The following is a 24,985-nucleotide window of genomic DNA, read 5'->3' as shown; positions in this document are numbered from 1 at the left end:
AGAAAAGTGTAAAAAAAAATAAAAAATAAAATAATAAAAAATACGCCAATAACACGTCCTCATCACAGTTTCTAGTCCCACCCCTGAAGAGACAATACAAAATAAAAAATACCGAAACGCCTCAACGGAGAGGAAAAACTATTTTATAAAGGTTTTTAGTAGCACTTTCTGTTATTACATTTTTTTAAAAAACTGAAAAATGAAGGACACACATGTTTGTGAACAAAAGGGCCTTGAACCTGAAATAACAGACCTGATTTAGTGAAATTTTTCTTCCTACACCACGTGTTAAAAGCCTCTTTAGCGGCTTCAATGCTTTCGTCATCAGTTTTTGTACAGTAGACACGGATGAGCTGCTCTTCAAAAAACCTTGGAAGGATCCGTGAAACCTGAAGGGAAAAATATATGTAAATCCATTTCCTTTATGTCACTGAATATTATCTGCTATATTAGTTTTATATCCGGTTTATTTTTCTTTTTGAAAGGTAGAGAAAGATGAATGTCCCTGTAGTATACATGAAATAACAGTGAAGATACTGTAGCTATTTATCTCTTCCTTGGAGTGGAGCAAGTCACACCCCACTCACCTGCTACAGACATGGCTGTATTTACCACTAGGCGCTATAGTACGTAGGGCAACCAGTTGAAAGAGGACGGTGCCAGGAGATGGAGGTTTAGTTGTTTTTTTTTTTTTTATTTTAATGTATTTATTTTACCTTATTGCACCACCAATCAGAGTGAAGTACAGAAGCTTTATCCTGGGAGAGTGATTCGCATCCTTCATAGAGTGATTCGCAAATAACTGATCGTGGGAGTGCGGCCAACCCCATATAAAATCAAATCCCAGATTGTTACTGGTTAAATCTTTATGGGGCAGATTTCTTATGCCTTGCACAGCCAAGAGCTCACCTTCCCCAGACAGTATAATGTTCCACAGTAGCCCAGAATAAAATGCTTCACAGTGGCCTCACACAGTATAATATGCTCCATAGTGACCATTTATAGTATAACATGTTCCCAAGAACATCCAAACAGTATAATTCTGCCCAGTGACTGAAAGCCTTGAACTGCATGATGAGCATGCATACAGGCCATAGAGGTTGAGAGCATTACTTGTTGATTTCTGTGGCTCTCCACACTCCACACTTTTCACTCCTTTGTCTGAAATCTTGCAGAGAGCACCTTGTCATGAGCCTGTTTATGGTGAAATTATGTTCCTTCCACTTCCAGATTATGGCCCCAACAGTACTCACAGGACCCTGCAGTAGTTTAGAAATTCTTCTGTAACCATTGCTATTAGTATGTTTTGTAACTAAATGGAGATCCATGGATGGCAGAAGGCTTTGTTGGCGAAGAAAGCAAATAGAGATATAAAGAGAGAAGAGACAAAACAACACACAGCGGGGCCACACGGTGGCTCAGTGGTAGCACTGCAGCCTTGCAACGCTGGGATCCTGGTGTTCAAATCCCGCCAAGGGCAAAAAACCAACTGCAAGGAGTTTGTATGTTCTCCCCGTGTTTGCATGGATTTCCATCCCATATTCCAAAGACATACTGATAGGGGGAAAAATGTACATTGTGAGCTCTATGTGGGCTTACAATCTACATTAAAAAAAAAAACAACACACAGCAAGTGAAACATAAAAAAGATGAATTATACCATTTCAGGTATTGTGAATAAGGTGGTTTAGAAGAAGCAGAGGCCAGGAGCTGCATAGTCAGGCGACCGTTTGACGTCCATGCCAGGCACCTTAGTAATGAGACATCTTTTTATAGGTCACCAGTTGGCCATCTGCTGTCATGACTTTCATGGCTTTTTACACCTCTCTTTCTCTTTATGTGTTCAATCTTTTTTTCCCCTGTATCATTTCTCAATATTACACATAACTTCATTCATGGACATCTATGGTTTGATTTCTTTGTCCGTGTGGATTGGATGGGTTGGTACCGACATTTGGTGACAATTTCATGTCAATAGCACCTTTAGAAATACATTAACTTAGAAAATTGGTGACGTGTTCCGTAGTTATTTCACCTGCTGTATCGTTTTCCAAGTTCTCTATCTTTTGAATGGATAATAAAATAAAACACTAAATTGATTAGAGACACAACAAGAGTTTTATATATATATATCTATATATATAGATATATATATAGATATATATAGATGTATAGTGATTTAGTATTGTGTACTCGGTAACAGGTCGCCCTTAATTTGAAGGCATATAAATATGGATGTAATTCTATCTGTACGTGTTGTTTACAAGGTGGGCACCGTACAGATGATCAGTCCAGGAGCCAGGTGTCAGGCCATAACTATATAATCAATAGGGGCCAAGGATGGGCCATTAAAAAATTAAGCCCGGACAACCCCTTTAATTTTAAAAGCACATCAGGATTATTGATTTACCTGTTTTCCTAATATTTCTTTAGCATCATCTGGATTTGACTTCTCATAAAACCACACAGAGTCAACTGGATTCTGATCTTTCTTTCCATAATTCATGCAAATGATCTGTATTGATAAAGAGCATAAATATACATCACATAACCTGGGATTTACAACTATTGTGCATAGACCATATATTTCACCTGTTCCCACACTATGCTGTATTCTAATAGTCATAGAAACAGAAGGTTGAAAGACTGATGCCCTTATATTATCACCATTCTACATTTGCCATAAATGTACAGCATGGAGATGGTTCACGGGTGGAGATCAATTTATAAATTACTATTGATACATATATATGTATAAGAAGCCCAAAAACATATTTGATATTGTAAAAACTATAAAACTTACACATTACCTAGTAAATACAGTATAGTGTACCCTGCTACACTGTACATTGATACTGTTGTGGGAATGGGATGCCATTCCTGCACAACACCATAGCTGTACACTACTAGCACGGACGCTGTACTTTGCCATTTGAGGATATCCGCTTTACCGTACATCTGACATCCTGCTTTAAGTGTTCTCATTTATATTGCATAGGGAACACTGTAAAACAAAGTCCAAAGACTATTTCAGAATTGTCTCAGTACATTATATACACTCCAAACGTATCGTTAGAAGATACAATTTGTCCGATTTCCAACACAGCCAAACCGTGGCGTTTACGCAATGTGGGGTCCCGGCCTTAGGGAGGTTATACAGTAAGCACAAAACTAGAAGCAAGTGACCAAGTCATGCTATGGTTGTCATTGCTCCATTGTTCAAAGTATAATAGGTGAGGACTTACATCCACTCGAAAATCTTCTTTTGTAAGCTTTAGTGTCAAATCTGCCAGTTCAGCTTCATATTCGGAACTACCCTTCTGTAATACACAACAGATTATTATTAACCCCCCGAAACTAACATTAATGTCTTACACCTTATTAACTGCTATAGGCACTTTCTGGCCCTTGTGTGACAAGGGGCAGCTGTTATTTCCAAATAGGTGGGGCCAAACCACTGTGCGCCAAAAAAGGCTCTTTTTTTAAATTTTGCCAGTAACTAAGCCAAATTATAAGCAAGGCAATAACAGACTATAAGTCTAAAGATATGCCAGACTGATCCTGCAGCTTCCATATAGTATTGTGTTTAGTATATCTCATTGAAGAGGTTGCGTGGTCAAGACATCTAATAGGAATAAAAAACCTAACCCTTATACATTGTCTTACTAATTTGATAGTTCATCCCACCCTTTGTTCATGTAGTCCTAAGTACTCTAAAATTCTACCAATGAAAACTACAGGTCGTCCTGTAAAAACAAACAAACAAACCTTCAAAAGTATAAAAATAATGTACCAGCACTGTAAAAATGAAGCTAAAAACATTTGTGGAATTGCAATTGTTTTTTTTTTTCCTGCATTGCTGGAGTTTGCACCTAATGTCTGCATTCTGGCATAAATGATTTTAAATCTGATTGGCTCACCCTTATGTCCTCTTTGAAGAAAGTGGTGTGGAACTTTTTAACTGACTTTTTAACTGAGTCATGCATGATGTTAAGGATGCTGCCCTCTAGAGGGTGCCGTACAGAGTGCACTGTTCTCCTAATTACATCCTGGAGAATAGATTTGCATATTTTTTACCCAGAATCCCTAGCGGAGCAGGAATGACTTGTAAGTCTCCATACCGCCTATGTAGGCAAACACTCTCCCTGATGTGTATGATTATCTCCTGACCCTGGCCTATAGGCTCTCACTCTGCCAAATCAGTATCCCTGCGCTATGCTGAGGATGGCCCAATAGGCCGAAACAGCATTGTCCATAGCTGGGAATCTGTTCCTTTTGGGATAGAAATACTAATTTGGCAATTAAATCCACATCGTTATTAACTGAGTCATGCATGATGTTAAGGATGCTGCCCTCTAAAGGGTGGCATACAGAGTGCACTGTTCTCCTAATTACATCCTGGAGAATAGATTTGCATATTTTTTACCCACCTCTCCCTTAATGATCCATACCTAGTTTTGGCTGCAAAAAACATCCAAAAACCTGAATGTGGAAACAGAACCTTACCTTAGGTTCACACTAGCACCAGAGTCTCTGTCTTCGGGTATACATGGAGACCGGCGGACCCCATTGACTACAATGGGGGTCTGCTGTTTAAAAACTATAAAGCAGCAAACAAAAAAGTCTGTTGGAGTCTAATGGAGACTCAGATGTGAACCCAGCCTTATCTTATATTTGAGTTGCATGGGAGCTTTAAAATTATTAGATTTTTTTTAAAGAGGACCTTTCATGGTTTGGGGCACAGGCAGTTCTATATACTGCTGGAAAGCTGACAGTGCGCTGAATTCATTGCACTGTTGGCTTTCCCGATCTGTGCCCCGGGTAAAGAGTTAGCGGTCCCGGTACTGTAGCTCTTTACAGTCAGAAGGGCGTTTCTGACACTTAGCCAGGGACGCGCTTCTGCACAGCAGCACCTATCACGCTACACAGTGTGACTGGGGAGGAGCGCCCCCTCCCCTCCTGATAATACTCGTCTATGGACGAGCACTGTGAGCAGAGAGAGAGGGCGTTCCTCCCCGCTCACACTGTACAGCGCAATAGGCACTGCTGTGGAGAAGGACGTACCTGACAGACTGTCAGAAACGCTATTCTGACTGTAAAGAGCTACAGTACCGGGACCGATCGCGCTTTACCCGGGAACAGATCGGGAAAGCCGACAGTCGGCTTTCCAGCAGTATATAGAACTGCCTGTGCCCAAATCAGTGAAAGGTCCTCTTTAAAGACGTCTCAATTTACATTATTTGGTTAATTTTATTGAAGCAATGTTACTGTAGGGTATTCACTAATATATAACCAAATCTATGAAATAAAACCTAAATACAACTCACCATGGTAATACCAGTGGATGCAGTTGGCTCCGTCTGTCCCACAATCTTATACAGTTGTCTTTTTTCCAAGTTACTCAATATTTTTCTTGCAGGTTCAAGGTCTTCACCACTGGAGTGTAGAATTTCCTGAAGGATATTATCTAAGATGAAGAGATAAGGGCATGAGGCTGAGGGTCCATTCACACGGAGGAAAATGGTGAGGAATTTCAGCACTGAAAAAAGCATCCCATTGATTTCAATGGGTTCTAGCAGAAAAAGTCAATGGGTGTTTTTTTTATTCAGTGCTGAAATTCCACACCAAATTCCTCACCATTTTCCTCTGTGTGAATGGACTATTAGGCTGAGACCCCATGTTGCAAAAATGAGCTTTTTGTGTTGCAGATTTTGCTGCGATTTTTTTGAGCCAAAGTCAAGAATGGGCTGCAAAAGAAATGAGAAATATCTAGTAAGTAGGGTTGAGCCGATCTTGACTTTTCAGGATCGATTTTAAAATCCGATTTCTGATCATTTTTCATTCGAACCCGATCTCGATCCCAATTCCGATCCCACTGCGAGTCAATGGGATTTTTTTATTAATCGGAGATCGGATTTTAAAAGCAATCCTATTCACTATACAGCATGGAATCTAACAATTGTTAGAATCCACGCTGTGTAGTGAATCACTAAAGTAGCCAGAGGATTTATTTTTAATCCTCTGGCTACTTAGTCCCCCCTGGTGTCCACTTACCTCCAGAGATGGCTGGTCCGGTGCCCGGTGCCTTCTTCTTTGCTTCCCCGCCGCTCCACGCTGCTCCCTGCCCCCTCCCTGCCAGCAGTGGCAGATCCAGGGTTTGCAGGGCCCTGGGCAATTGACTTTGGCGGGGCCCTACGCGCAGTGCGCCGCAGCAAATTAGGCCCCGCCCACTTTTATGTTGACTCCGCCCATTCTCATTCATTTTTCATGTGATTCCACACAGTATAATCCTCCTACAGTCACCCATAAATTATATGTCCCCCCTCCATCTCTCCCCATTTTCATATACACCCTTCATCTACCCCTAGTTTCATGTCCCCCCCTCTATCTGTCCCCAGTTTCATGCCATTCTCCCCCTTTATCTGCCCACAGTTTCATGCCCCCCCCATCTCTGCCCCAGTGTCATGCCATTCTCCCCCCTTCATCTGCCCCAGTGTCATGCCATCCCCCCCTTCATCTGCCCCAGTATCATGCCATTCTCCCCCCTTCATCTGCCTCAGTGTCATGCCGTTCTCCCCCCCCTTCATTTGCCCCAGTGTCATGCTGTTCTCCCCCCTCCATCCACCCCAGTGTCATGCTATTCTCCCCCCTTCATCTGCCTCAGTGTCATGCCGTTTCCCCCCCCCTTCATTTGCCCCAGTGTCATGCCATCCCCCCTTCATCTGCCCCAGTGTCATGCCGTTCTCCCCCCTTCATCTGCCCCAGTGTCATGCCGTTCTCCCCCCCTTCATCTGCCCCAGTGTCATGCTGTTCTCCCCCCCTCCATCTGCCCCAGTGTCATGCCGTTCTCCCCCCCTCCATCTGCCCCAGTGTCATGCTGTTCTCCCCCCCTCCATCTTCCCCAGTGTCATGCCGTTCTCCCCCCTCCATCTGCCCCAGTGTCATGCTGTCCCCCCCCTTCATCTGCCCCAGTGTCATGCCGTTCTCCCCCCTCCATCTGCCCCAGTGTCATGCCGTTCTCCCCCCTCCATCTGCCCCAGTGTCATGCCGTTCTCCCCCTCCATCTGCCCCAGTGTCATGCCGTTCTCACCCCCTCCATCTGCCCCAGTGTCATGCTGTTCCCCCCTTCCCTTCATTTGCCCCCCAGTTTCTTTGGGCCCCCTCCATCTCTGTCCCCAGTTTCATGCCGTTCTCTCCCCACCCCCTTCATCTTCCCCAGTGTCATGCCGTTCCCCCCCTCCACTTCATTTGCCCCCTTATGTTCCACCTTAATATTTAATACAAAACAAACACTTACACTCACCTTCTATCACTCACCTTCCATCGTTCCCCCGACGCTCCTCTCTCTCACTCCAGTGCAGTCACATACGCGATGCAGGAGCTGTGACCTCAGCTCCTGCTTAGCTGCGGCCCGGCTTGCGTGTGTAAGCGTGATGACGTCATCGCGCCTACACACGCAAGCCGGGCCGGAGCTTTAAAGCAGGAGCTGAGGTCACAGCTCCTGCTTTAATCGCGATTCAGCTCATCGGCGAACGCCGATGAGCTGAAATCGTGACAGGCAAGTGCTGGGGGGCCCCCAGAGGCTCTGCGGGCCCCGGCACTTGCCCGACTATGCCGAGGCTGACCGGGACCATTTTGTTAGGGCCGGGTTGCCCGGCTCGCCCGGCCCTGGATCCGCCTCTGCCTGCCAGGTTAGGAGAGTGTGGGCGGGTTAGGAGAGTGTGGGCGGGTACTGGGAGGGGAGACGTCACGTCTCCCCGCCCCATACCCGCCCACACTCTCCTAAGCCACAAGCCCCGCCTACCTAGCGCTTTAAACACTAACCTGGGAGGCGGGGCTGCGAGGCAAGAAGAAGGAGGGCACCGGAGCAGCCATCTCTAGAGGTAAGTAGCTGCTACAGATGTTAGTTTAGCCTCCCATTCCAATGAATGGAGGGAGACGGCGCGCAGGGGGTTAAGACTGTGTGCCGGCTGCTTCCATTCATTCCTATGGAACTACAGCGGAGCCTTCACACTGAGTATACAGCATATACTCAGTGTGAAGGCTAAGCAATGCATTGTGGGAAAAGATCACTGATCTCGATCCCACATAAAAAGATCATGTTCGGAATTCCGATGGCGATCGTGAAATTTTCTCGATCGCCGATCGGAATCCGATCTTTTCCGAACACGATCGCTCAACCCTACTAGTAAGCCCTTATACTTCTGCTCAATCCATTCTTGGCTTTGGCTCAAAAAAAAACCGCAGCAAAATCCGCAAACAAATTTTTTGCATCTTATTGCAGCTCTTTTTAGATCAAGATCAGCATATGAAGCAGCAGCCTTTGTAAATTGCCCCACATAGTGTAGAATATTCATAATATTCATGATTAGGGGGGCGTGGCTTGGCCATGGAGGAGTGAGGACGTGTGTTGCCTCTGCTCCGTCTCTGGCCCTCGGTGAAACGCCGTTTTGCAGCTGACCAACGCGACTTTCACTCACCTAGAGATGGGGAAGAACCGTAGGACTTCCCAGCGGTCCTCTTCTACCCCTCCTGGACCTTCTGGACCGTCGTCTATTACCCGCTTCCTCCGGGTACCGCGCTGTGATGAGGTTTCCTCCCTGGCCGGATCCAAGATGGCGCCTGGCACTGCTGCTGTTCCACGCGGCCGGCCCACCGCATCGCCGACTCGCGCTCCGGCTGCCTCCGATGACGCTGGCGGCTGTTCTCCTGCCTCCCACGATGGTCCGGTCGTCTCGCCTGCGGATGAATCCCGTCCACCGGTGCATCTCTCCTGCGGCCCTGCTCTCCTCTCCCCTGGAGGGACTGATGTGGGTCAGGTAGGCTGCGATTCTCCTATGTCCTCCCTCCTGCCTGCACATGGTGCGGATAGCTCCTGGCCGTCTCTGCCGCCCTCTCCTGCTGCCCCACTGCTGTCCCCCACTCTGGAGCCTATGCCGGCAGCCCCTGGGGCCCCTGCTTGGAGTGAGCTCCGGCCTGCCTGGCTCTCTACTGTGTCCCCCCCTCACAGCTGGACCCTGTTTTTCCCCCAGGCTCTGCTGATCTGTCCCTGGATCCTGGGACTGTACCCCTGTGTCACTCGGCCCTGGACTGTGCCCCTTCTGCGGACTATGGCCTATCCCCCTTGCCTGCTGGCCCCAGGGGTTCTGGCTCTCCTCCTGTTGCTCCCTCCCGGCCTCCCCAAAGTCATCTTGCTTCTACTGCTCCCTTGCCGGTCCCTCCTGGATTATCTTCTGTTGATGTGGATTGTGGGCCGCGTTCTTGTTTTGCTGATGGGCCTGCTGGTGCTTCCCCTGCCTCCATTGCTGATACTCTTGTAGAGTTACGCCGCCTTAGTGCCCACTTGGCGGCTGTTCCCACTAAGTCGGATATGGAGGACTATGTGGTACGACTCGAGCAGTCTTACAAATTGGAACTCTCCGCTGTCCGTTCTTCTGTACAACAATTAGAGACTAAAGTGGATTCTCTGGAGGCGGCCTCTGCTTCCCACGATTCTCAACTCTCCACCCATGAGGCGACCATTGCTTCTCACACTCAACAGCTGCGGTTTCTGTCCGATATGTTGGATGACCTGGAGAATCGCAATCGGCGTAATAACATTAGAGTACGGGGCCTTCCTGAATCCGTTGAGTCGCAACACCTGGATACTACCCTGCGCACCATTTTCAGTTCCATTCTGGGGGCCCCCCCTGATTCGCCCATTGAACTTGATCGAGCGCACCGCTCCCTTGGTGCACGCCCTCCTGATGACAATAGGCCTCGAGATGTTATTTGCAGGGTTCACCGCTACCAGCTGAAGGAGGCAATTATGCGCAAAGTCCGGGAAGCCCCGAAGGTTCTGTTCCAGGACGCGGAGATACAGTTACTTCCGGACTTGTCTCGCCTTACCCTTGCTAAGCGGAGGGCACTGAAGCCTCTCTTGGATGTTCTCAACCAGCACCAAGTTCCGTATACCTGGGGCTTCCCCTTCCGTCTGCAGGTCCGTCATGGCGGTCGTGTTGTCTCCATGTCCCATCCGGATGAACTTTACAATTTTGCCTCTGCCTTGGGCCTTCCGTCGGTCCCTGCCCTTTCTTGGCCTCCGTTCCCTGGTGATCTCCTGTCGGCTCCACCTGCTTGCCCCCAGAGGCGCTCTAGGAGGCGTCGTAAGACCCGCTCCAAGGAGGGGGCGGATCGGTCTCTGGCTGCTTCTGGTGCTCCCATCTGATTGCTATAGCTGCTGGTGTCGTTCCTGTTTGTTTGGAGGGGACTCTCTTTCTGTTTTTGGGACATTTGTGGGGGGGTACTGGGATGTGTCCTGTTTGTGATTTTTGAAGCCTCTGCGGTCATTCCTGTTCGCTAGAAGTGGACTCTCTTCCCCCCCTTTTTTTTTGGGGTGGTCATCCGTGGGAGGGTTCTGGGACATGTTTTGCTTGTGTCTATTATTTTTTTTTTTTTTTTTTTTCTTTAGGGTTCCCGCCCTCTCTACGGATTTGTTGTTTTGTTTGGTCCGCCTGTATTATTCCTTCTATTTTTGCAAAGATGCCCTAGGTGGTGTCGTGCGGACCCCTGATGCTCTATTTTGTTGGTCAGCGTTTTATTTTGTGTTAGAATATTCATGGTTTTGGTGTTTTCGCCTGGGGGCCTGGGATGGGGTGCCGGCTTCTTTATTTGGAAAAGCCCGTTTCCCACCGGGGTCTCCACGCTTTCTGTTTGCGTGGTCTTTGGCAACTCTTTTCTTTGCCGTCTCCCCACCTTCTTGTGTGGAGTTCTTCCCTCCACCCCACTTAGTTGGTCTTGTTTGTCCATTTTTTGTTTATTTTCTTTCCCCTTTTTCTTTTCTCATTAGTTTTCCTTGTTTGTTCTTCGTTTGTCCCTTTGTTGTCTCGTTCTTTTTTTCCTCTTCTTTTTTTTTTTCCTTGGCCATGTCCTCTGTTAACTTTTGTACTCAATGTCCCCCAAAAACGTAATCAGATTTTGTATCAGTTGCATAAACAGCGCTCACATGTCCTTGTTTTGCAGGAAACCCATTTTAAGACGGACCACGTCCCGGATATCCGCAGCCGTTACTTCCCTAAGTGGTTCCACAGTGTCAACCCCGTTGCTAAGTCCAAGGGAGTCTCGATTGCTATCCACTGTTCTCTGCAGCATGAGGTTCTGGACACCTGTATCGACCCTGAGGGTAAGTTCCTCTTTTTGAAATTGCGCACCGGTGGTACGATTCTCACCGTGGCTGGTTGCTACCTCCCAAATCAGGGTCAGTTGGCGTATTGTAGGTCCCTTATCCGCAGATTTGCAGACTTTAGTGAGGGGGTCGTGGTTTTGGGTGGTGATTTTAACTTTGTCCTGGACCCTCAGGTTGATTCCTCCCCCCCCGCGCCCCTCCCACGCTCCCTCGCAATTGCGCCGCTTATTGTCAGCTCTTCATAACTCCCAATTGGTTGATGTTTGGCGCATTCTAAATCCTCAGGGTCGAGATTATACTTATTTCTCCCCGGCTCATAACTCGCATAGTCGCATTGACTTTTTCCTGACTAGCCATCATGCCCTTTCATGGTCCCCGGTAGTTCGCATTGATTCGGTTCTTTGGTTGGATCATGCTCCTGTTCATTTGTCCCTGGACATTCCTGGCCTGTCACGGCGCCCCTTTAACTGGCGCTTGAATGAGGGCCTTTTGAAAGACATCCCTTGTAAGGAGGCTGTCGGGGAGACCATTCGGAATTTTTGGCTCGATCATGCTCTTGATCCTACTTCTCTCCCTATGCAATGGGAGGCTATGAAGTGCGTGGTGAGGGGGGTTCTTATCCAACACGGCGCTCGTCTTAAGAGAGAGCGAGCCGCTGGGGTTACCGCTCTTTTAGACCGTATTCATGACCTTGAGCTGTCTCACAAACAGTCTGGCTCCCGTTCCACCTTTACGGAGCTTCTTAATGCGAGGGAGGAACTTCGCGCCCTCTTAGACGGGAAATATCTGCGCTTTAGGGACCACGTTAAGAAACATTACTATGAGTTTGCTGATAAATGTGGTCGCTCGCTGGCTCGTCGTCTTCATCCGCGAGATTCCCCTGCGTATGTCCCGCGCCTGCGTACTGGGTCGGGTGGTCTTGTTCATAACCCCACTGATATTGCTGCGGAGTTCCGCTCGTTTTATTCAAACTTGTATGACATTCACGGTCATTACGCGGATTTGGACCCGTCGGTGCTTCGAGACAAGATCCGACAGTATGTAGCCGACACTGCTCTTCCCTCTCTTTCTAGCTCTGACGCGGAAGCCCTTGAGTCGCCTTTTACGTTAGAGGAAGTCGCCGCAGTAATTCAGTCTACACCCGCGGGTAAGGCTCCGGATCCAGACGGGTTCTCTGCTCGCTTTTATAAATGTTTCGGTTCCCTCCTTTCCCCGGATCTGGCGCGGGTGTTTAATAGTGTGGGGGACTCGTCTCCGTTCTCTGCGCAATCTTTGTCTGCCCTGATCACAGTGCTTCCTAAGCCTGGTAAGGACCCTGTATGCCCGGGGAGTTACCGGCCTATTTCCTTAATCAATGTTGATGTGAAATTACATGCGAAATTGTTGGCGAATCGCCTCTCTTCCTTCATGCCCGCTTTGGTTCATAGTGATCAGGTCGGCTTCATCCCGGGTCAGGAAGCGAGTGATAACGTTTGCAAAACTGTTCTGGCCATCTCTATAGCCCGCTCCTCTAAGGTTCCTCTTTGTTTGCTTTCGCTCGATGCCGAGAAGGCGTTTGATCACATTCATTGGGGTTTTCTCCGAGAGACCCTTGCGCAGATCGGGGTTGGCTCCGGTTTCCTGGGCAAGATTTTGGCTCTTTATGGGAATGCGTCGGCGCGGGTCCGGGTGAACGGAGTGATCTCGGATTTTTTTTCGGTCCGCAATGGTACCCGCCAAGGTTGCCCCCTCTCGCCTTTGCTCTTTGCCCTGGTGATGGAGCATCTGGCGGTGGCGTTGCGTAGTTGCCCCGATGTCCACGGTATACAGTTGGGTTCCCGTATGGTCAAGGTGGCGCTATACGTGGACGATCTTCTGTTGTATGTCTCTGAACCACGGGTTTCGTTTCCGGCTGTCTTACGTGAGTTCTCCCGCTTTGGTGCCCTTAGCAATTTTAAGGTCAATTTATCTAAGAGCGAGGCTCTTAATGTCTCACTTCCCCCTTCTGAGGCTGAGTTCCTGTCTCGGTCTTTTCCGTTTCGGTGGCAACCTTCCTCCTTCAAATATTTGGGGATCCGTATTTCTCCTGATCCTGCTTCCCTGTTCCAACTTAATTATCTCCCGCTTTTGGACACTATTACCTCTGATCTTCGTTCTTATGGAGCTCGCCTCCCCTCTTGGTTTAGTCGCATTCATGCCCTTAAGATGGATGTCCTCCCTCGGTTCCTGTACCTGTTCCAGGCCTTGCCCATCCCTCTTCCGCGCGCTTTTTTAGCCAGGGTGCAGTCGTTGTTTGGGAAATTTGTGTGGGGTTCCTCTCGGAGCAGACTGGGGTTCAGTACTCTTGTCAGGCGTAAATATAGAGGTGGCGTCGGTCTCCCGGATGTGCGCCTTTACTGTCGTGCCTCGGTTTTGCTCCGTCTGTTTGATTGGCGGTTCCGTCGCCATGATAAGCAGTGGGTTTCCATTGAATTTGATCTGATTTCGTCTTCGCTATCCTCTTGGCCATGGATCCCTCCGCACTTTCGTCCTAAATCCCCTGGCCTCTACGTTCTCCCTTCTCATTTTCTGAAAGTATGGGATCTGGTCTGTTCTTCTGGCCGCTTGGCCTGTGTCCCGGGCCCTTTGACTCCCCTCTTCGACAACCCTATGTTCCCTCCTGGCTGCTCGGTTGACCGGTTCCTCTGCTGGGACCGAGCGGATTCTACTTGTCTTCAGGAGGTGGCGGGTGACTCTCCGCTCCTTCCGTTCGCCCAGCTGTGTAGTTCTCACCCTGACCTGCGCCTCTCGTGGTTGGAGTACGCTCAACTCCAGTCCTTTCTGAAACAGTTTTCGCTCACTCCTCGCCTCTCTTCTCCTTCTTTGGCCCTTGAATCCTATGTTGGGCGTCAGACCCCCCCCCTCGTGCCCTTTCGCTACTTTATGATGTTCTCCTCTCGGATGTCACTGCGGAACTCCCTCCCTACGTTGCCGCTTGGAACGCCGACCTTCCTGTGGTTTTGTCATCTGCGGATTGGGACCGGTCCTTTTTGCTATCTCACAAGCTGGCCCTCCCGTGTAGCGCTCAGGAGAGGAATTATAAGATTCTGTCCCAGTGGTATAGGTGTCCAGTGCTTCTCCATAGGATTTTTCCCGCTGTTCCGGACTTATGTTGGCGCTGTGGCTCTGCTAGGGGTACTATGTTGCACATATGGTGGGACTGTGACGTTCTGCGCCCCTTTTGGGATGCGGTGTTTTCTTTGTATTCCAGGGTCAGTGGGCGCTTGGTGGCTGTCTCTCCCCAGCTGGCACTTCTGTCGGTTATCCCTGGTAAGTTGTCGGAGATTAAGAAGGACCTCCTGGGGCACTTTCTTGTGGCCGCCAGGACAGTCATCCCTAGACACTGGCGCAGCCCTACCCCTCCCTCCTTGATTGAGTTCCTCCAGGAGTTCCTTCTTATTCAGCGGATGGAGACCTTGGTGGCGGAGGATTCCCCTGACTATTCCAAGTTTGAACTCCGTTGGCGTCCCTGGGTTATGTTCCAGGAGTCGTCTGCCTTCTCTTCTGCCTTTGCTTGAGTGTGACATGGCCGTCTGTTTTCTTCTCCTTTTCTTCTTTTCTTCTTTTGCTTCTGTTGTGGTTCTTTTAGTCTTCGTCTTGTGTTTGTTTGTTTGTTTCTTGTCTATTCCCTTTCCCTTTTTTCTTTTTTCGTTGGGCTATATTTGACTTGTGCGGAGGGGGGTCTTTTTGGCCTCCCTGCCCGCGGACTGTTATGCTTCTTCTTAATTGCTCGACTTCATGTTTGTTGTTTTCTCTGTGTTATATTGAAAAATCTTTAATAAAACCCGTTTAAGCATAATATTCATGATTAGGGAGGGATAAGCTTATAATACACATGTATGGAAATTGCTGATGCCTAACGGTTAATCATGAATCAAGTATACACCCATATACGCCTACTAAACACCTGTATACACCTATTGAAAATTGCTATAAGAAGAGATGATCTATTCAATAAACTTATGCTTTAGCTCAGATTCATCCTGTTTCGGTGTTTATTGCATCATTGAAACTCCGGGGTGTAAGCATAATTTGGAATCCATCCAATATACTTATAGGCTGACTTCAGACTGCCTTCACAAATTCTTTATTTTTATATGTAAAAATTCAAAGACATCAAATATTTTAGTTTTTTTGGAAAGCATTGCTATGTCAGTTGTAAAAAACGTACAGTGGAAAAGTTTTACCAATGTTCATATACAAACTTACCTGTAAGCTTGGTATAGGCAGCCATGTCATTCATAGACTCGGAGATCTTAAAGAGGTTTCCTCCTGACCCTTCTATCTTAATATATGGATCAGCTGCCAATAAAGCATCTGTAATCCTGGACAGGAAAAAAAAGAATTTTAGGCTGATACCCCACGTTGCAGAAAAGCAGCTTTTTTATGCAGATTTTACAGCGTTTTTTGTGGCTACAAAAGGAATCGGAAATATATCGGACGTTCTTATATTCTCCCTTCTGATCAATCCACTTCTGACTTTGGAGCAAAAAAACGCAACAAAATCTGCAACATAAAAAGCTGTTTTTCCACAATGTGGGTCCTTATCTTTCAGCTACCAAATTATAGTGGCACAAACCCCCCCCCCATAAACCATTGTTCTCTTCAGTACCCTGTAATTGGCTGTGCAAGAAAAGTTTCCTTTTGCAAAATGTAACCCTTTAACCCCTTAGGGTCCATTCACACGGAAGAACATGGTGAGGAATTTAGTGTGGAATTTCAGCGCTGAAAAAAAAGCCTCCCATTGACTTCAATGGTTTCCTTTTTCTGCTAGCAAAAGAAAAAAGTTCATTTGTGCAATTTTCTTACGGGATTCGTTTTTATGGTGCACATTCTGCAGCCAAAATGACATGTCACCTGTATTCTATGGGTTACCTAATTTTTTACTTACGGGAAAAATATTTTTATAGAGTTGTAGAGCGGCCATTTTTGGACACAGGGATACCTAAAGTGTAGGTGTTTCACAGTAAGTGTGTTCTAGAGAAAGGGGGGTTGACTTGAATTTGGAATACGTTTTAATTTTTTTTAGAGTAGCCTGCAAAAGAAATTCATTGCAGACAGGCCTGGAAACCTTCACAAGGCTCCCGGCTATCATGCCAACGTGACATCAGCCACGAAGCTTGCTCCGGGTGCCCACGATCATCGGCAAAATGGCGCTTCGGTCAGCTTTGTTAAACAATTTATCCAAAAACACGGTAATACCCCATTTGTGGTTGTAAACTGCTGTATGGGAACATGGTGGGGCTCAGACTAGAAAGAGTGCTATTTGGCTTTTGGAGGGCAGATTTTGCTGGATTAGATTTTGGGAAACCCCCAAAAGTGACCTCATTTTAGAAACTAAACCCCTCAGTGAATTTATCAAAGGATATTATCATTTTGAGTCCAAGAGTGCATTTCTGGGTTCTTCAAAAGTGTAATGGTGTCCAAAAACCAAACCATCTAAATCTGTGCTCCAAAAACCAAATATCGCTCCTTCCCTTCTTACATTATTTCAATTCCGTTAGCAACTTTATGCTGGTAGGCTCTTTGGTGCAGACAGTATCTTGTGTAGAACAAGTCGTACATATTCCAGACTTCCTAAAAATAAAGAAAGGAAAGTAGGTCAGTTTAGTGATTCTAGTAGGTAACTATGATCTAAGATATATTGGGTTACACAGTAACATTTGCCCATAATACTTATATATTAGATGTTTTAAAGGGATCCAATCATTGGAATCCCATTTTTTCTCCCTAACACGTAGGAATAGCCTTAAGAAAAGCTATTCTTCTCCTACCTTTAGATGTCTTCTCCGCGCTGCCGTTCGGTAGAAATCACGGTTTTCATGGTAAGCTGGTGTAAGTGGCCACAAGAAGATGGCCGCGGGCATGTGCAGACAGCTCTGCCCGAGGCCCAATGGAAGAGCCAACTGCGCATGCCTAGAAGTTAGAAATCCAGGATAGAAGAAGACGCGGAGAGAGGCATTCCAGACAAAGATAGAGGCGATACTAGGGAGTTCTCTCGCAGCATTGGGGACGCATCCAGTGCTGTTTGGGCAAGTGGGGACGCCCCCAGTGCTGCGAGAGAACTCATTTGTATACTGAAGAAAACCGGGGTTTCTACCGAACTGCGGCGCGGAGAAGACATCTAAAGGTAGGGGAAGAATAGACTTTCTTAAAGTTATTCCGACATGGTAGGCCTGAAAAAAGGGATTCTAATGATAGAATCCCTTTAAGTGTAAACTGTTAGAAATCTCATAATGTTTGGTAAATACAAAGGGGTAAATTTATCTTGAGGGGAGGTCACTTTTTCTGGCGTTATAGGAACATACACTAACGTTGCAGAGGGTTTGATAATTTTGGCACATTTTCAGTCTAAGGGGCCATTCACACGGAGTAACGTGACGCTCATTTTGTGCTTATTTTGGCACGGAGCGCCGCATATACGCCGCGTTTGAGCCACGCACTTACGGCACAGCGTTTACGGGCGCAAACGCGGCGTATACGCGGCGCTCCGTGCCAAAATAAGCACAAAATGAGCGCCGCGTTACTCCGTGTGAATGGCCCCTAAAACTTCTGTCCTGAGACGTTATTACATTCTCTGCCCCCCACCCTACTTAAGTGAGATTTCAACAATTTTCAAGACCCCTGAAAGAGTTGCATTATATAAATCATACATATAAAAGGCAGAAAATAGTAAAACTTTATTTTTGCTACTTTTTGGTGCCATAATATGAGAGTGCAGGGCTTGATAAATTCCTCTCAAACACTTTTATGTATGATGATCCATATTACAAGGAATGCCTGTAGGAATGCACTGATTCCAAGTACAGCATATGCAATTGTAATTCAGCGGTCACACAACAAATAAAGTATGATATTTGTTTCGACAAAAATAATTCTTTGTAATGAGAAGGGCTTACCTTGTCTCTGATACAAATGTGCTTTCCGTCTTTAGTTTGACAGATTCTGGCAAATGCAAGAAATCGCTTCACATCAAAGTTATTTTGCATACCCAGATGATGGCAGTCCCTATATTAAAGAGAGAATATGGGCATGTCATTAATGATGTAACGTACACGAAAATATATATTGTCTCCCTCCAGCTGCCCCCAGTTTCTTGTCTTCTTCAGTAGATCACTGAGAGGTGTCATATTCCTTGCGTATGATTCTATTTGAACTTTTAATATTTCTTGTTACATTCACTTGGTGTTAACGTATGCTCTCATGTTTCCTAATATATCTATTTCTGTTGATTGTAAACCATTCCTATTGAAAACATTTTTTATTAAAGCTTTGAATTAAAATCAATTGAAGTTAGGGCAGCCCAAACCCACTCCCCAGATCAGCACTCTAAATGCAGGGTTCTCCCAGTTTCTCCAAGATGGCGCCACGTGAGCAAGCTGAGAACGACCTTTATCTTTCCTTTTTCACTCTTTTTGTCTGTACCGTCAAGAATCCTCTACTCTAGTTCCCTTGCACTAAGAATGGCTAACTATTTAGAATGAAAAAAACTTGCATACTATTTTCAAAGGTATTCTTTTTGTGTCTATTGTTTATGCTTGGAAGATGCCTGCAGTCAGTTGAATGGAATTTCCTGTGTACATGTAGAGGCTTTGTTACAGCCTAGGAATCTACCATCCCTCCACGAGGTAAGGGAGCATGGACAATGAGAGGCAGAGAAAGTATGGAGGAGAAACTTGCATGAAAATTTGTTGACTCTTTCTTTCAAAGAAATCTTTCGGTGTCTATTGTTTATGCTTGGAAGAGGCATGCGGTCGGCTGACTGGAATTTTTTTTTTTCCTGTGTACACGTGGAGGCTTTGTTAAAGCCTTTGTTACCATGAGCTAAGGAAGCATGGCAAGAGAGGCAGATAGTTTGTAGGAATAATCAGCCCCCTGGATGGCTTCACACTCCTGCAGGTGGATAGAACACGTGACAGCGGTAAGAAGAAAGGAGGAGGGCTTGGGATGAAAGATGGTGCACTTTGGGGGCATTTTGCAGTTAAGGAACAAAAGTGCTCATGCAAGATAGCGACTTATGTCCCCTACCTCTGCAAAAAGTTGATTCTGCCTTTTATATCTACATGCTATGCCCCTCCCCCCCTCGTGTTCTCTAGCGACAGTCAGGCTATATTATCAACAACACTTCATACAGAGAACTAAATGATCCTGAAGTTTTTTTTCTTTCTTTTTTAGTTGCGATGACTCCTAGTATCTTTTTTCTATCTGCTATGAGCTTGTATGTGTTTCTCGCTTGCTATATACTACTGTACTATCCATAATACTGTAACACACTGAATTTCCCCATTGGGGGTCTATCAAAAATCCAAGATAAGTTACCTGGCAAAGTAGTCCATTTTGTCCACATCAATGCCGCTTATTTTGTTGGCCACAATCTCATAAAGAAAACTTTTCTCTTTTCCACGCCCTTCATAAGGCCACTGCAAAATGAAAGAAAATAGTCAATGAAAATAACCAGACAGTCAACATGACAACACAAAATGCCTGCCCTCCAGAGACGTAGCTAGGGATTCAGCGCAGGATGGGGGAGCAGACAGGTGTAAGTGGGCACCTAACTCATGTATAGTGATATTATTATTATTATTATACATTGACCTATAGTGGTAAGTGCAGACAATTTAGGTAAATTCAGCACAGGATAACTTGCTGTTATCAGCCAGTTTCTGTTTTGGCTGAAATTTGCTCCTGGAACTCAATCTTAACACATAAGTTCTGACTTACATCTAGATCCTTCTTGTCTTTATGATATCCAATTATCATCTCCTTGATAAATATTAGGTCATCATATTGCTCCTCAGATGCTTCGTCCTGAGAAGCCTTGTCCTCAGATGCCTCTCCCTGCTGAAAATATGTTTATATCAGTAACGTTTCCATTGATTTACATAAAGTCTACGGATTAATTCTTAATTTCAGGATATCTGTAAACATAGTTATAAAATCCATATCAGGAATCTGTTTTCACAATAGGGCAGGTTACAACTAAAGTGTATAAAAAAAAAAAAAAAAAGAAGTAAAGCACCCCTTTCTTAAGGGTATTCTTAAGAGTATTGGGTATTCCAATATTGGCATTTATGGCTGTATCTAACAGATATGGCAGAACTTCAGGTCCATGCATATTCACTCGCCTTTCTCTGCAAATGGGTCCCATTCTCAAAACAGTTGTGGGCCTTAGGAGGTGGAGATCACATCCATCAGGCATTTATTACATATTCTCTGGAGACAGTTATAAATGCCAAGATGGGAAGACTCCTTAAAATAAAAATGTTCCATTACTAATGTAAATAATATTCATTATAAAATGACCGTATCAAATAACCACTTACAAGTTCTGAGTATTAACGTCCTTACTTACAGTTGGCTAGCTTACAGCACAAGTGTTCATTCAGCAATAGTCAGCTAGCGTTGATGGATTCCAGTAGCCTTGATAACGCTTTTCCATCATGGCAATATCCTGGTGAAACCGTTTGCCATGTTCTTCACTGACTCCACCAAGATTTGCAGGGAAAAAATCCAAATGAGAATGTTGCACTTCATCACTTTGTAAGCTTCAAGAAGGTTGTCAGCCAATTCAACGTAGTTTGGTGCTCGATAGTTGCCAAGGAAATTCTCTGAAATATCCTTGAAAGATTTCCAAGCAATTTTCTCAGGTCCTACCAGCAGCTCATTTGTCTCAAATAACAACAACCTTCTGCTTCATTGTTCATTACATACACAAAATTTTTCATCAGCCCAAGTTTTATATGAAGGGGAGGCAGAAATATCATTGCTGGGTCCACAAGTGCTCTATGTGCAACACTTTTCTGTCCAGGAGTCAACTGGTTACGGATTGGCCACTTTCTTCCACTGTAATATGACTTTGTCGGGATTCTCTATCCGGCTGCTGCACCTTTAACATTACCTGGACAACCTGGGAAGCTTTTGCAGTTCCAGAGGCTTCCTGGCTTGGTCCAGTGAGCAGAAGAAGAGGCCTATATAAGGCCACGCCATACCTGACTCATGTGAAGACTATTTGGTATATTTGTGGCCTGCTAGTTTGCTCCTGACTTGTATTGATTCTCCTATACTTACTACTGGTTTGGATTTTTGGCTTGTTTCCTGGACCTCCCGCTTGGATTGTGATTCTGCTACCCTCCTCCCCTTCAGCTTCCGACCTTTGACTATGTTCCCTGGATTCGCCTCTGTTTCCCATTAGTTTACCTTGCTGCCACCTCCATTGTTAACCTGCCTGTCGACTATTCTCCCTGGTGAGTCTTGTGTAGATCTGGTATTTGACTTCTGCTAGTGGCGTGCCAATTTGTGGTACATTTCTCTGTGGTATCAATTCCAGTCAAAGGATTCTGCAAAGTCCAACTCCTCCACATGGAGCTCTGGTAAAGGCGTCTGGAGTCTGGTTTTGACTCGCTCTAGGTTTGGTGCGTTTAGGTAATATTCTACTGCTCGGAGTTGTCAGCTCATTTCTGCTACCACTCTCCTTAAGCCTGTTCTTAACCAATCTTGTTACTGTGGCCATGCATCTGAATCCTTACAGACTGCTTAGCACAGCTGTCCCATTCGCAAATGAAACGGCAATACTTGGTATATCCAAGCTGCAATCCAAGCAGCAGGGCCAATACTTTAACATCTCCACAGATGTTCCAGTTGTAGTTGCTCTACTTGATGTTTCAACAACAGTTCCATGTTCACGTATGTTTCTTTCATGTGTGCACCATAGCCAGTGAAGGAAGAACATTACCTTTGTGTAACAAGACAGCCTTGAGACTTAACACTGATGAGTCTAAAAAGAGACGCCACTGATTCGGCTCATGCACATAACCCAAAGCTGCGAACAAACCATCAATGTCTGCAGAAACACAGGTTGTCAACCTGTTCAAAAATCTGTGTTAAGTCATCTTGGCAGCTTCAAAAGACAGAAACTTTTGTACCAGGTGACAGCAAATGTCATCCTTGAAGACAGTAACTCTGCATTTGCTTTTAATAAACATAAGTCCCAGACCAAGTCATTCAGTTCTGGCTGTGTTATACGATGAGGCTCACCAGACATATAGTGGGGCAAAAAAGTATTTAGTCAGTCACCAATAGTGCAAGTTCCACCACTTAAAAAGATGAGAGGCGTCTGTAATTTACATCATAGGTAGACCTCAACTATGAGAGACAAAATGAGAAAACAAATCCAGAAAATCACATTGTCAGATTTTTGTAAGAATTTATTTGCAAATTATGGTGGAAAATAAGTATTTGGTCAGTAACAAAATTTCATCTCAATCCTTTGTTATATATCCTTTGTTGGCAATGACAGAGGTGAAACGTTTTCTGTAAGTCTTCACAAGGTTGGCACACACTGTTGTTGGTATGTTGGCCCATTCCTCCATGCAGATCTCCTCTAGAGCAGTGATGTTTTGGGGCTGTCGCTTGGCAACACGGACTTTCAACTCCCTCCAAAGGTTTTCTATAGGGTTGAGATCTGGAGACTGGCTAGGCCACTCCAGGACCTTGAAATGCTTCTTACAAAGCCACTCCTTCGTTGCCCTGGTGGTGTGCTTTGGATCATTGTCATGTTGAAAGACCCAGCCACGTTTCATCTTCAATGCCCTTGCTGATGGAAGGAGGTTTGCACTCAAAATCTCACGATACATGGCCCCATTCATTCTTTCATGTACCCGGATCAGTCGTCCTGGCCCCTTTGCAGAGAAACAGCCCCAAAGCATGATGTTTCCACCCCCATGCTTTACAGTAGGTATGGTGTTTGATGGATGCAACTCAGTATTCTTTTTCCTCCAAACACGTAAAGTGGTGTTTCTACCAAACAGTTCCAGTTTGGTTTCATCAGACCATAGGACATTCTCCCAATACTCTTCTGGATCATCCAAATGCTCTCTAGCAAACTTCAGACGGGCCCGGACATGTACTGGCTTAAGCAGTGGGACATGTCTGGCACTGCAGGATCTGAGTTCCTGGCGGCGTAGTGTGTTACTGATGGTAGGCTTTGTTACATTGGTCCCAGCTCTCTGCAGTTCATTCTTTCTTTCTTTCTTATTTTCTTACTTTCTTATGGTAGAGTTGGAAGGGACCTCAAGGGCCATCGGGTCCAACCCCCTGCGAGTGCAGGTTTTCCTAAATCATCCCAGCTATATGTTTATCCAGATTCCGCTTGAAGATTTCCATTGATGGAGCGCCCACCACCTCCCGTGGCAGCCTATTCCACTCTCTCACTACCCTCACTGTCAGAAAGTTTTTCCTAATGTCTAATCTGTATCTCTTTCCCTTTAGTTTCATCCCATTGCTTCTTGTACTTCCTTGTGCTAATGAGAATAGGGTAGATCCCTCTGCACTGTGACTACCTTTCAGATATTTGTAGACTGCTATTAAATCTCCCCTCAGCCTTCTCTTCTGCAAACTAAACAATCCCAGTTCTTTTAGCCGCTCCTCATAGGACATGGTTTGCAGACCTTCCACCATTTTGGTTGCTCTTCTCTGGACTTGCTCCAATATATCGATGTCTTTCTTGAATTGAGGCGCCCAGAACTGTACACAGTATTCCAGGTGTGGTCTGACCAGGGAAGAGTACAGCGGAATAATGACCTCTCTTGATCTAGATTCAATGCTTGTCTTAATACATCCCAGAATTTTATTAGCCTTTTTTGCAGCAGCACCGCACTGTTGGCTCATGTTGAATTTGTGATCTACTATTATGCCCAAGTCCTTTTCCCCTATGCTATCACTTAGTTCTATTCCTCCCATACTATATATGTTTTTTACATTTCTGTTACCCAGATGTAGAACTTTGCATTTGTCCCTGTTAAATACCATTTTGTTCGCCTCAGCCCATTGTTCCAGTGTGTCTAAGTCCTTTTGAATACACTCTCTCTCCTCTCTAGTGTTGGCTATTCCTCCTATCTTCGTATCATCTGCAAATTTTATGAGTTCCCCAATAATTCCATCGTCCAGATCATTTATAAAGATATTAAAAAGTACTGGGCCCAGAACAGAGCCCTGCGGCACCCCGCTTTTGACGTTCTTCCAGTTTGATGTGTAGCCATTTAGTATTACTCGTTGTGCCCGATCATTAAGCCAGTTGTGAATCCACCGAACTGATTTTTTGTCAAAGCCATACTTAATCATTTTTTCAATAAGAAGGTTATGTGATACTTTATCAAATGCCTTACTGAAGTCAAGATATACTATGTCCACGGCATTCCCTTGGTCCAACCATTCAGTGATTTTGTTGTAGAAGGAAATCAGGTTAGTCTGACAAGATTTATTGGTCATAAAGCCGTGCTGGCTCTGGTTAATTAATGCCTTCCCATCCAAGTACCGAAGTAAATGTTCCTTGACAATTTGCTCAAAGATTTTTCCTGCTATCGAGGTCAGACTTACCGGCCTGTAATTTCCTGGATCGTCCTGGATTCACTAGGTCCCCTCGCGTTCTGGGATTTTTGCTCACCGTTCTTGTGATCATTTTGACCCCACGGGGTGAGATTTTGCGTGGAGCCCCAGAGCGAGGGAGATTATCAGTGGTCTTGTATGTCTTCCATTTTCTAATTATTGCTCCCACAGTTGATTTCTTCAGTCCAAGCTGGTTGCCTATTGCAGATTGTCTTCCCAGCCTGGTGCAGGGCTACAATTTTGTTTCTGGTGTCCTTTGACAGCTCTTTGGTCTTCACCATAGTGGAGTTTGGAGTCTGACTGTTTGAGGGTGTGCACAGGTGTCTTTTTATACTGATAACAAGTTTAAACAGGTGCCATTACTACAGGTAATGAGTGGAGGAAAGAGGAGACTCTTAAAGAAGTTCTTACAGGTCTGTG

At 45.5% G+C, this 24,985-nt stretch overlaps 1 protein-coding gene across 4 annotated transcripts in view; it reads right to left on the bottom strand.

The window, feature by feature from the left end:
• Positions 1–24,985, bottom strand: part of LOC142208834 (deoxynucleoside triphosphate triphosphohydrolase SAMHD1-like) — a 41,797-nt gene that overhangs the window by 1,507 nt on the left and 15,305 nt on the right. For 2 of the 4 annotated variants that reach the window (XM_075277584.1, XM_075277585.1), the window contains exons 7-15: positions 19,904–20,023; positions 19,502–19,602; positions 18,082–18,190; positions 16,668–16,759; positions 15,392–15,507; positions 5,328–5,467; positions 3,246–3,320; positions 2,411–2,515; positions 254–389 (exon numbers count right to left, since the gene is read on the bottom strand). In XM_075277584.1, the coding sequence (XP_075133685.1) occupies positions 254–389; positions 2,411–2,515; positions 3,246–3,320; positions 5,328–5,467; positions 15,392–15,507; positions 16,668–16,759; positions 18,082–18,190; positions 19,502–19,602; positions 19,904–20,023 (994 nt within the window). Of the gene's footprint in view, positions 1–253; positions 390–2,410; positions 2,516–3,245; positions 3,321–5,327; positions 5,468–8,480; positions 8,797–15,391; positions 15,508–16,667; positions 16,760–18,081; positions 18,191–19,501; positions 19,603–19,903; positions 20,024–24,985 lie in introns of those variants that run through there. The other 2 variants (XM_075277586.1, XM_075277587.1) reach the window with 2 other exon arrangements.

This window comes from Leptodactylus fuscus, chromosome 6, assembly GCF_031893055.1.
Source record: "Leptodactylus fuscus isolate aLepFus1 chromosome 6, aLepFus1.hap2, whole genome shotgun sequence".
Classification (NCBI taxonomy): domain Eukaryota; kingdom Metazoa; phylum Chordata; class Amphibia; order Anura; family Leptodactylidae; genus Leptodactylus; species Leptodactylus fuscus.
Note: the sequence above shows the minus strand (reverse complement) of the source record. Positions and strands in the feature narration are given on the sequence as shown.